At 49.7% G+C, this 12,086-nt stretch overlaps 2 protein-coding genes across 3 annotated transcripts; one reads left to right on the plus strand and one right to left on the minus strand.

Moving 5' to 3' along the window:
* Positions 1-34: 34 nt before the first annotated feature.
* On the minus strand, positions 35-2,752 carry psmb6 (proteasome 20S subunit beta 6). Its single transcript, XM_063900458.1, has 7 exons — positions 2,588-2,752; positions 2,057-2,124; positions 1,891-1,956; positions 1,007-1,072; positions 785-914; positions 545-689; positions 35-210 (listed from the first exon to the last, which is right to left on the minus strand). The coding sequence occupies exons 1-7, from the start codon at positions 2,678-2,680 to the stop codon at positions 83-85; spliced, it is 696 nt and encodes a 231-aa protein (XP_063756528.1). The 5' UTR covers positions 2,681-2,752; the 3' UTR covers positions 35-82.
* Positions 2,720-6,266, plus strand: trappc1 (trafficking protein particle complex subunit 1). 2 transcript variants are annotated; one of them, XM_063900461.1, is made up of 5 exons: positions 2,720-2,965; positions 3,477-3,575; positions 3,677-3,747; positions 3,915-4,094; positions 5,994-6,030. In XM_063900461.1, the coding sequence occupies exons 2-5, from the start codon at positions 3,477-3,479 to the stop codon at positions 6,013-6,015; spliced, it is 372 nt and encodes a 123-aa protein (XP_063756531.1). In that variant the 5' UTR covers positions 2,720-2,965; the 3' UTR covers positions 6,016-6,030. The 2 variants fall into 2 exon arrangements, with proteins under 2 accessions (XP_063756531.1, XP_063756530.1); XM_063900460.1 differs by having other exon boundaries at positions 2,721-2,965; positions 3,915-4,053; positions 5,994-6,266.
* Positions 6,267-12,086: the final 5,820 nt, after the last annotated feature.

Here is a 12,086-nt window from a genome sequence, read left to right on the forward strand (position 1 = left end):
GTGCTAAGCTAACAGAAGAACACACGAGGCCAGAGACAGACTGAAAACTTTATTGAAAACAAAACACAGCTCTGTGTGTGTGTTAGTGTGTGGAGAACTTGGGCAGCTCGTTCCCCAGGATGACCCGTCTCTCCACCCCCGCCTCGGAGATGCTGGCCAGCCGGATCACACCCCCGCTGGACCCGTCCCTCTCCATCGCCAGGGCAACCGCTGAGAGGCAGACAGGTGAGAGGGAGACAGGTGAGAGGGGGACAGGTTGTATCATTTTAGGGAGTTTTAACAAACGAGATATAACAGTAAAGCCCTCCAGTGGACCACATATCCCAGCATGCCTTGCAGCAGCCCTACAGAGGAACACATATCCCAGCATGCCTTGCAGCAGCCCTACAGAGGAACACATATCCCAGCATGCCTTGCAGCAGCCCTACAGAGGAACACATATCCCAGCATGCCCTGCAGCAGCCCTACAGAGGAACACATATCCCAGCATGCCCTGCAGCAGCCCTACAGAGGAACACATATCCCAGCATGCCTTGCAGCCTACCTGCTCCTACGAGCTCCAGGCTCTGTTCCTGGGTCATGTTGGGTTTGTAGTTGGAGTCCATGAAGCCATAGATGTAGGAGGAGCCGCTCCCTCCCACTGAGACCGGCTGCCTCACCAGCATCCCACCAATAGGAACGCAGTACACCTGGGGGACAGACGGAGACAAACAGTTTTTATGAATGGACAGTGTGTAGTAGTGTGTACAAAGTGTTATTACTGGCTGTGTGTGCATGCGTGTACCTGCCCCCCCCTCCTCCGGTCCCAGCCTGCCACCAGGATGCCAGCACTCAGCTCCTCTCTGTACCTGTAGCAGCTGGCTCTGAACAGGTTGGCTGCCGTCTCCACCAGCGGGGGCTCGTCCAGCTCAATGCTGAGGTCAACAACACAGGTCAACAACAACACAGGTCAACAACAACACACCTGAGGGAGCTGTCAATCAATGAGTGTGTGTGTGTGTGTTACCTGTGGAAGCCCAGCTGGTAGGTGACCACATCAGCGATGGCCTGAGTGTCAGCTGCTGAGCCCGACCTGAGGAGAACACACACTAGGGCTGCTCGATTATGGAAAAAAAATCATAATCAGCATTATTTTTAAATTTGAAAACACAATGCATTTATTCAGCACTTCTCTCCAAAAAACCTCACTGTAACTGAGAATGTTCTAAATGTCCCTTAAAAAGATAAGCCTATTACACAAAATGTTCAAATCGCATCAGCTGTGATTTTATTGTGCCCATCCGAATTCGACGGATAGGGAGTCGCATTATACAGTGTTTGAAATAGACGTCGGTGTTGATGTCGTGGGGGTTGTGGCCTTGTCTTTTCGTTTCTTTACTAATTCGTCCTGAGCGACTTTGTGCTTCAGTTTGAGGGGGTTGAATACGTTTGTTGTGTTGGCGCAGATATCACTTTGTAGCACATGGTGTCGTGCTGTGCCTCGAAGTGTTCCCATACAAGAGAACTTGTTCTACTCTTCCACTTGCACTGTTTTTTTTTTTTAATACAGCTGCTTTGAGAGCCAGTCAGCAGGGCCTAGTTGAATGCTTTGGGGGAGGGACTGAATTGCGCATGCACGTCTCTCTTCAAAATCTCTAGGCCTACCATAGACAACGGAAAACGCCAAATTAATCGTTTCGACTCGATTATGTTAGTTTGGAGATCGTTTGACCCAAAAATCGAAATCACGATCAAAATTTGATTAATTGCACAGCCCTAACACACACCATCAGACCACTAGAACCACTCACTACGCTTTGCAATACTAAAGAGAGGTTTGTGTGTGTGTGTGTGTGTGTGTGTGTGTGTGTGTGTGTGTGTGTGTGTGTGTGTGTGTGTGGTGGGGGGTACCTGCAGCAGAAGATCCGGTCGTGGATGGGGGTCAGTTTGTCCGTCACCCTGTTAGCGATGTATGCTCTGAGAGACAGACAGGCAGAGACAGAGAGACAGACGGACAGATGTCAGTATTTAGTGTAAATAAGAGCTGGTAATTAACTAATGTGTAATTGATCCTCACCCCGTGGTGGTTCTGGAGTCCGCTCCAATCACCACTCCTCCATCATACTCTACTGCCATGATGGTGGTCTACAGACAGACAGGACAGAGACAGGAGACAGACAGGCAGGTAGCGTTCATTAACATCAGGCAGCTGGTGCCTTTAACTCAGAACCAGGCAGGGCTGGAGCAGCATCCCTGCCTCCCTCAGTATCTCTGTATTATATTGGGAGGGATCAATAAAGTGTATCTCTCTATCATCCATTATCGGACACCGCCTCCAGGTGACCCTATTATCGGACAGTTGACTGGAAGGTGACATTATCCTGGAGAAGGAGACCGAGTTAGGTCCATCTAAACTGGGTTGGGTCTGTTAGGTCTCCGATAATAGGCTCACTTGGTAAACGTTTCACTGCTTTATTCAGTTAGCATTAGCCACCGTTAGCTCCTGAACTGCTGTCTCATCCAGCCGCTAAGGTTAATATCTCTTTAATGTCTATGTATATTATCCGTATATTGTATCTCCTCTCGGGTCCTGGGACCCGGTACTCACCCCGGTGCTGACTTCCTGAGAGGTCCAGTCCGGAACCAGAGAGTTCTGACTAATATTCGGAGAGAAAAACGGACTCACTGCTGCTGCCGCCATCTTGTCTCTGTGTACTGTGAGTCTCTTCTTCTTCTAAAAGGTGTGTGGCGGGAACCCTCTTAAATGCACAGTACCGCCCCCTGCTGGAGACATGTATTGATCGAGGATAGGGAGATTCAGTCTGATTAGATTAGAAAGCTACTTTCTGGTTAAAATTGCTTTTTCTGATCCTGAAAACATTTCTTTAAATATTCAGGTTAGTTATAAAAAACACCAAAGACAGTTTTAGTTCCGGCATGTCAGGGACAGCCTACCGCGGGTCCTGAGCTGAAACCGGAAAAGAAGGTAAACAGCGATTCTGCTTCTAAAATATCTCATGAAATCATTTAAAAATCACTTTAAATGCTGAATTTAATGTGTCTAACATCAAATGCTGCTCGTTGATAGGTCCTCGTACCTGTGTTGTTAGTGTTTTGTTTAAATGGTGTTTTAGGAGAGAAACAGTCGTTAGACCAGAGTCTGTTTAGTAAAGGGTCATTTTAATCCCGGTCTTTAACATCAAAAACACAGAAACAAACTCGAGATTAAAATGAATTTCAAAGTTTATTTATAATCAACACGAGCTTAATGTAAATTCGGTTTATATTTAATCCCCCATAGCTGTTTGATGTATTGATTTCTGACAGATAAACGCGTTGATGTTCATTAAAGTGTCAGAAATGTTTCCTGATAACATTATCCCTGCAGTAGGAAAGGATCTGTAATCATCTTATATTTAATACGAAGAAAAACACCTATCTTTTACAGCTGGTTTCTGTTTTGATGATAACAGCTGATACTACAGGTGTTGTTTCAGATGACGGTTCATAACCTGTACATATTCGACCGTAATGGCAGCTGTCTGTATTACAACGAGTGGAACCGCAAGAAGCAGGCGGGCATCTCAAAGGACGAGGTGAGATGCATCCAATCTGTCTGTCTGTCTGTCTCTCACCTGTCTCTCACCTGTCTCTCACCTGTCTCTCACCTGTCTCTCACCTGTCTGTCTGTGTGCAGGAGTTTAAGCTGATGTACGGGATGCTGTTCTCCATCCGATCCTTCGTCAGTAAGATGTCTCCCCTGGACATGTATCCTTCACGTCTGTCTGTCTCTGTCTGTCTCTGTCTGTCTGTCTGTCTGTCTGTCTGTCTGTCTGTCTGTCTGTCTGTCTGTCTGTCTGTCTGTCTGTCTGTCTGTCTCAAACCCACCCACCCAACCAACCTGTCTGCGGTCCTTAGCTACTCGTCCCCTGCAGGAAGGAGGGCTTCCTGTCCTTCCAGACCAGTAAGTACCGTTTGCATTACTACGAGACGCCCAGCGGCCTGAGGTTCATCCTGAACACCGACCTGTCCGTCAGCAACGCCCGAGACACCCTGCAGAGCATCTACAGCAGCGTGAGGCACACACACACACCCTGCAGAGCATCTACAGCATTGTGAGGCACACACACACACCCTGCAGAGCATCTACAGCAGCGTGAGGCACACACACACACCCTGCAGAGCATCTACAGCAGCGTGAGGCACACACACACACCCTGCAGAGCATCTACAGCAGTGTGAGGCACACACACACACCCTGCAGAGCATCTACAGCAGCGTGAGGCACACACACACACCCTGCAGAGCATCTACAGCAGCGTGAGGCACACACACACACCCTGCAGAGCATCTACAGCAGTGTGAGGCACACACACACACCCTGCAGAGCATCTACAGCAGTGTGAGGCACACACACACACACACCCTGCAGAGCATCTACAGCAGCGTGAGGCACACACACACACCCTGCAGAGCATCTACAGCAGTGTGAGGCACACACACACACACACACCCTGCAGAGCATCTACAGCAGCGTGAGGCACACACACACACCCTGCAGAGCATCTACAGCATTGTGAGGCACACACACACACCCTGCAGAGCATCTACAGCAGCGTGAGGCACACACACACACCCTGCAGAGCATCTACAGCAGCGTGAGGCACACACACACACCCTGCAGAGCATCTACAGCAGTGTGAGGCACACACACACACCCTGCAGAGCATCTACAGCAGTGTGAGGCACACACACACACACACCCTGCAGAGCATCTACAGCAGTGTGAGGCACACACACAAACACCCTGCAGAGCATCTACAGCAGTGTGAGGCACACACACACAAACCCTGCAGAGCATCTACAGCATTGTGAGGCACACACACACACACCCTGCAGAGCATCTACAGCAGTGTGAGACACACACACACACCCTGCAGAGCATCTACAGCAGTGTGAGGCACACACACACACACACACACCCTGCAGAGCATATACAGCAGTGTGAGGCACACACACACACACCCTGCAGAGCATCTACAGCAGTGTGAGGCACACACACACACCCTGCAGAGCATCTACAGCATTGTGAGACACACACACACACACACCCTGCAGAGCATCTACAGCAGTGTGAGGCACACACACACACCCTGCAGAGCATCTACAGCATTGTGAGGCACACACACACACCCTGCAGAGCATCTACAGCATTGTGAGACACACACACACACCCTGCAGAGCATCTACAGCATTGTGAGACACACACACACACACACCCTGCAGAGCATCTACAGCAGTGTGAGGCACACACACACACCCTGCAGAGCATCTACAGCAGTGTGAGGCACACACACACACCCTGCAGAGTCTCTACAGCAGTGTGAGGCACACACACACCCTGCAGAGTCTCTACAGCAGTGTGAGACACACACACACACACACCCTGATGTTGTTAGCTGATTCTGAGTCTGGGCTTTTATTGTGAAGGACCTGCAAGATAACAGTAAAACCTCTGTCTGTCTCTCCCCTGTCTCTCACTCTCCCCCGTCTCTCTGTCCCGTCCCTCTCTCCCCTGTCTGTTTCTCTCCCCGTCTCTCTCTCCCCTGTCTCTCTCTCTCCCCTGTCTCTTTCTCTCCTCGTCTCTCTCTCCCCTGTCTCTCTCTCTCCCCTGTCTCTCTCTCCCCCGTCTCTCTCTCCCCTGTCCATCTCTCTCCCCTGTCCATCTCTCTCCCCATCTCTCTCCCCTGTCTCTTTCTCTCCCCGTCTCTCTCTCCCCTGTCTCTCTCTCTCCCCTGTCTCTTTCTCTCCTCGTCTCTCTCTCCCCTGTCTCTCTCTCTCCCCTGTCTCTCTCTCCCCCGTCTCTCTCTCCCCTGTCCATCTCTCTCCCCATCTCTCTCCCCTGTCTCTTTCTCTCCCCGTCTCTCTCTCCCCTGTCTCTCTCTCTCCCCATCTCTCTCTCCCCTTTCTCTCTCTCTCCCCGTCTCCCTCTCCCCTGTCTCTTTCTCCCCCAGCTGTATGTGGAGTACGTGGTGAAGAACCCGGTGTGTGTGTTGGGTCAGAGTCTGGACAGTGAGCTATTCAGCAGCCGCCTTGACGCCTTCATCAAAGCTCTGCCCTACTACAGCCCCCGCGCTGCATAACACACACACACACACACACACACACACACACACACACACACACACACACACACACACACACACACACACACACACACACACACACACACACACACACACACTGTTTTGTATTTATTTGTTGGATTAAAGTCTCCTAACACGTGACTGCAGTCTGATGTTTTCCTCTCTATGTATTACCGTGGATCCTCTCCTGGAGGGGGGGCTATAGTTCTCCTCTGGACTCCTTTGTTTACTTCTGGAACATAGTGACATCACTATAGAACACTCGCGCTGCTATTGGTTAGTGCTCCGATACATTGTTCCTGAGTAAAAAAAAATCTAATCTTTTAGGAAAGAAGGGACAGTTTTGAAGAAATAGTTTGACACAATCCTGTCCACATTTAGAATTTTGGGGGGATTTCATAGGGGAACAAAATCCAAAATTTTAGGAAAAATTGATAATTTTGCAAAACTAATCGGACATTTAGAAAAAAAATCTGTTGATGTCGGAATTTGGAAGAATAATTGGACACTTTTAAAAGTCAAAGTTTTGAAAACAAGTCTGAATTTCTTTTTTAAGTCAGAATCTTTTTGGAAAAAGGGACAATAACAATTAAAAAATGGATATTTAGAAAAAAATTCTGAAATTTGATAAAAGGATTGAGAGTGATTTTGAAACCCTCATCATATCCACTAACAGCGAACTGAACGTGCACTCCTTCAGACTGAACGTGCACTCCTTCAGAATGAACGTGCACTCCTTCAGAATGAACGTGCACTCCTTCAGAATGAACGTGCACTCCTTCAGAATGAACGTGCACTCCTTCAGAATGAACGTGCACTCCTTCAGACTGAACGTGCACTCCTTCAGAATGAACGTGCACTCCTTCAGAATGAACGTGCACTCCTTCAGACTGAACGTGCACTCCTTTTGGTACATTTCTCATTTTTACTTTTAGTTCTAATTATTTGTTTTGCTTCTTCTTTTGGTATTGTGCTGCTGCTATCAAAGAATAAATAAAGTATTTCTGATTCTGACTTCCTGCTGATCACTCATCTCTAAACTGGAAAATCTGCTTTAATCCAAGGTAATCCTCCGTTAGCATTAGCTCCGTGTGCTTACACAGATGTAAATCGGTTGTGTGTGTGTGTGTGTGTGTGTTCAGCAGTCAGATAATCTCTGTGTGGGTTCAGCAGATCACAATGACAGCCCTCTCTTACTTAATCAGCGTTTTAATTCTTTGAATAATGAAGGTCTGTTACCCGTTAGCGGTTCGCTGTTAGTGGATATGAGGAGGGTTTCAAAATCACTCTCAATCCTTTTATCAAATTTCAGAATTTTTTTCTAAATATCCATTTTTTAATTGTTATTGTCCCTTTTTCCAAAAAGATTCTGACTTAAAAAAGAAATTCAGACTTGTTTTCAAAACTTTGACTTTTAAAACTAAGCTGAATACTAAATACTAAATAAAGTGAAAGTGAAGTGAAATGACAGCATTGCATGAAATAAAGTGTCACTGAGTCTCCAATGTTCCTCTAACGACCTGAGGTGGATGAGTTAAAGAGTCTGATGGCCACAGGAAGGAAGGACTTCCTGTGTAGCGTTCTGTCTCACACCGGGGTGGAATGAGTCTATTGCTGAAGGTGCTTCTGTATGAGGTCAGCACCTGGTGGAGAGGGTGAGCGTTGTTGTCCATGATACTACGCAGCTTGCGCAGCATCCCCCTCTCAGACACCACCAGCAAAGAGTCCAGCTGGACCCCCAGGACGGAGCCAGCCTTCCTGACGATCCTGCTGATCTTGTTGGCGTCTGCTGCCCTCAACCTGCTTCCCCAGCACGCAACACCAAAGAGGATGGCACTGGCTACCACCGACTGGTAGAACATCTTCAGCATGATGTTACATACATTGAAGGACCGGAGCCTCCGCAGGAAGTAGAGTCGGCTGTGTAGTCCTGAACAATGTCGGCAGTCACCCCCTTGATGGAAATGGGTGTGGAGGTAGATTTCCTCCTGCGGAAATCCACCACCAGCTCCTTTGTCTTGGCGGTGTTGAGCTGCAGATGGTTGAGCTCACACCACTCAACGAAGGAGTCCGCGACACCCCTGTACTCCTCATCATTTCCCTCGCTGACACAACCAACAACTGCAGAATCGTCTGAAAACTTCTGCAGGTGGCAGGACTCAGAGGAACTGAAAGTCTGAGGTGTACAGGGTGAACAGGAAGGGAGACAGAACGGTTCCCTGTGGAGTCCCTGTGCTGCTGACCACAGTGTCAGACACACAGTCCTGCAGTCTGACAAACTCGACCCGTCAAATAGTCCGTGATCCAGGAAACCAGGGGAGGGTCAACCTGCATCGCCGTCAGCTTACTCCCCAGCAGGGCAGGCCGAATGGTGTTGAACGCACTGGAGAAGTCGAAGGACATGATTCTCACAGTGCTTCCCGGTCTGTCCAAGTGGGCGTAGGCACGGTGAAGCAGCAAGATGATGGCGTCTTCCACTCCTAGCTTCGGCTGGTAGGCAAACTGCAGAGGGTCCAGCGATGAACTAACCAGGGGCCGAAGAAGTGACAGGACCAGCCTCTCCAGGGACTTCATCAGGTGGGACGTCAGCGCCACCGGTCTGTAGTCGTTGGAGGTGCTGGGACGCGCCTTCTTCGGTACTGGAACCAGGCAGGAAGTTTTCCACAGCACAGGGACCCTCTCCAGACTCAGACTCAGGTTAAAGATGTACTGCAGGACTCCACTCAGCTGGGCAGCACATGTTTTGAGGACCCTCGGGCTGACGCCGTCGGGACCTGCAGCCTTGCCTGGGCCACAAAATTCTGGGTTGTATAACAGAACCCATTCACAAACACCGGCCATAATGAAAACACAAACACAACAAAGCAGCATGAACCAGCAAAAGGAGCTTCCTATCAAAAGGATAAGAGAATTTGAGATTCGCTTGGCGCCTAGCAACAACTCATAATACTCCATAGACAAAATGAGGTGCCTTATACACCACACATATTCAGGCCAAACAACGTGGGTCCATGGACAAGAAACAGGGTTTGATACAGCAGTACATCACTATACCAACATAAAGAGTAGCCAAAGAACACATCATTGAAAACAAAAAAATATACCACTCAGATTTACACACTTCACACATGAATACCAGCACGAGAGTCATGCTCAACCCCTAGAAGGAACTCAAGTTGTGTCATGGACTCAATTAAACGACACATTGGCCTAATGACTCTGCCAAACCGTGAGGTAAGTCGGCTTTCAGCATTAGATGCCTGAGGCGGACTTGAGCAGGCAGGTGATGGATGTGGTAGGGGAGCAGGGAAAGCTGGTGAGAAGTCCACAACTTCGGCAGGAACATCTGAAGAGGGGGAGGCCACAACAGAGGGAGATGGTGGACTATCTGGGCCATGGGACCCGTCAATGGAGGGCTGCTCACGGACCCATGAGGCGGTGCGGCCATCATCCCAGTCATCAACACTCGAGAGGGACCCAGCAAGTGATGGTTCACCCATTGCGGCTGCAGTGTCTTCCAGACATCTCAGTTTCAAGCCAATCAGATGGAGGAGGGGCATTGGCCACACTAGAGGCAGGCACGGACACAGGAGTAGCTTCATCATCCAAGGTTTCATCTACGGGTAGGAAGTTGATCTGGAGCAGCAGGTTTCGGTGAACGACACGTTCATGTCCGCCCTGATCCCTGATCCAGTAGATATGTATGGCGGGTTTCGCAGCCACTACAGTGTAGACAGTGGGCTCCCACTTGTCAGAAAGCTTACGTTTCCCTCTGATACCCTTGTTTGCCAGCAGCACCTGGTCACCGAGAGACAGAGGCTGACCCTTGACCCGTTTGTTGTACTGATCACACTGATGTCTCTGCTCAGCTGTGCAATTCTTCTGAGCCAGTGCCATTGTGCAGTGCAGGTCTTCCAAAAGGGACTTCACATAGGCATCATAGTCACACACGGTCATATCATGGAGTACATTCTTTAACAGGAGGTCAACCAGCAGCCTAGGGACCCTCCCGAACATCAAATAGAAAGGTGCGAACCCGGTGGTCTCATGAACAGTGCAGTTGTACACAAAGGTCATGGTCTGGATCAACTGCGGCCATTTCTGTTTGGAACGAGGGGGTAGAGATCTCAACATGTTACCTAGGGTGCGGTTAAACCTCTCTGTGCCGCCGTTCCCCATAGGATGGTAAGGAGTGGTGTGTGACTTGTCAACCCCTGACAGCCTCAAGAGCTCAGCAATCAGCTCACTTTCAAAGTGTGCTCCCTGGTCGGAGTGCGGGCGCTGAGGGAAGCCGTAGATGCAGAAAAAGTTGTCCCACAGCTTCTTGGCTACCCTCTTGGCAGTCTGATCCTGACAGGGGAAAGCATGTGCCATCTTGGTAAAATGATCAGTGATCACTAGGACATCCACAGACTTGTTGTTACTGTCTTCAGCTGACCAGAAGTCCACACACACGAGTTCCAGATGAGCAGAGGTTTTAATGCTCTCCAGTGGGGCTCTGGCGGAGGGCTCAGGGGTTTTGCTGAGGACACATCTGTGGCAGCACTTCACATGATTGCGGACATCCCTCTCCATGTCATACCAGAAGAAGCGCCTGCGAGCCAGAGAAAGTGTGCGGGGCTGACCTTGGTGACCAGCGCGGTCATGAACACCAGACAGGGCATCTGCCTTCAGGGACTCAGGTACAATAAACTGGAACCTCTTCTGCTTGGTCAAGGGGTCCTTTGAGACCCTATAGAGGATGCCGTTCAGAAGTGTCAGTTTATCCCACTGCTTAAGGACTCTCAGAATAGGCTGACTCTCATTGCAGCATTCACGCCTGGGGGGCCTGCGTCTCCTGTCAACATAATGAGCAACCCTTGAGACGACTGGGTCCTGCTGCTGGTGTGACCGCAGGTCGGTGAGGGATAAGGAAGGCAACATGTCTTGGCCAGGAGGTTCCAAGATGGTGAGATGGTCAGCAAGAGAGACTGCACGCTGTCTAGGAGCAGAATCCCAGTTGTCCAAAGAGGAGAGAAGAGAGGAGACGTCATCTTCAGACAGGGAACCATCAATGGCAGCCGAGGGAGAGGGACTCCCCAAGGACTGTGGCTGGCAGGTGAGGCGAAAGGTGTCCTGCACACATCCATCATTGACATCATGAACTTGACCCAGCAGCTCAGAGTAAGGCTCGCACAGCAGCCGTTCCCTTAACGGCTTCACGAATGGGTCCCTACTGAGAGCATCCGCCACCACATTCAACCTCCCAGGGATGTGTTTGATCTCAAAGGAATACGGAGCCAGTTTGGAGACGCTGCTCACAGGCATCAAGCTTTGGCTTGGTCAGGATGTACGTGAGAGGACTGTTGTCTGACCAGGCGGTGAACCTGTGGCCCTTGAGCCAATGACTGAACTTCTCACAAACCGCCCATTTGAGGGCCAAGAACTCTAGCCTGTGAGCAGGATAGTTGGCTTGACTGCGACTGAGAGATTTGCTCGCAAAAGCGATGGGTCTTGCTCTCTCTTTGCCAGCAGGCACCTGTGAAAGGACAGCACCCAGACCATCAAGGGACGCATCGGTGGAGAGGATGAAAGGTGTATCAAAGTCTGGGTGTGCCAGCACCACACTGTCGAGGAGAGCACTTTTCAGATCTTCAAACGCTTTCTCGCAGGCAGGAGTCCAATCCTAGGGAGTCAGTTCTCGGAAGGGACCAGCTCTCCGTCGACCAAAGGAGCCTTTAACTCTCCTCTTCTGCCCTGCAGTCAAAGTGTAGAGCGGCTTTGCGATGGAAGAGCAGCCAGGAATGAAGTGCTGGTGATACAGCACCATCCCAAGGAAAGATTTAACTTTCCGCTGAGATGGAGTGCAGCTGTCATTGTTCATTAGGTCCTCCTTCCTAAAAGCTGAGATGACCTTCACTTTCTCCTGGTCAACTGAGACACCACTGCAGTCCACCACATGGCCAAGAAACCCCACAGACT

Source organism: Eleginops maclovinus, chromosome 14 (assembly GCF_036324505.1).
Source record: "Eleginops maclovinus isolate JMC-PN-2008 ecotype Puerto Natales chromosome 14, JC_Emac_rtc_rv5, whole genome shotgun sequence".
Taxonomy (NCBI): domain Eukaryota; kingdom Metazoa; phylum Chordata; class Actinopteri; order Perciformes; family Eleginopidae; genus Eleginops; species Eleginops maclovinus.

What these genes read in the sequence shown, in the direction of transcription:
- psmb6 (XM_063900458.1), bottom strand. Translation starts at nt 2,680, where the DNA reads ATGGCGGCAGCAGCAGTGAGTCCGTTTTTCTCTCCGAATATTAGTCAG. An exon ending in ACCGGAGGAGGGGGGGGCAG is followed by an intron (nt 690 to 784) that starts GTACACGCATGC and finishes TCTGTCCCCCAG; the next exon opens with GTGTACTGCGTTCCTATTGG. An exon ending in CCTGGAGCTCGTAGGAGCAG is followed by an intron (nt 211 to 544) that starts GTAGGCTGCAAG and finishes TCTGCCTCTCAG; the next exon opens with CGGTTGCCCTGGCGATGGAG.
- trappc1 (XM_063900460.1), top strand. Translation starts at nt 3,477, where the DNA reads ATGACGGTTCATAACCTGTACATATTCGACCGTAATGGCAGCTGTCTG. An exon ending in CGGGCATCTCAAAGGACGAG is followed by an intron (nt 3,576 to 3,676) that starts GTGAGATGCATC and finishes GTCTGTGTGCAG; the next exon opens with GAGTTTAAGCTGATGTACGG. An exon ending in AAGATGTCTCCCCTGGACAT is followed by an intron (nt 3,748 to 3,914) that starts GTATCCTTCACG and finishes CGTCCCCTGCAG; the next exon opens with GAAGGAGGGCTTCCTGTCCT.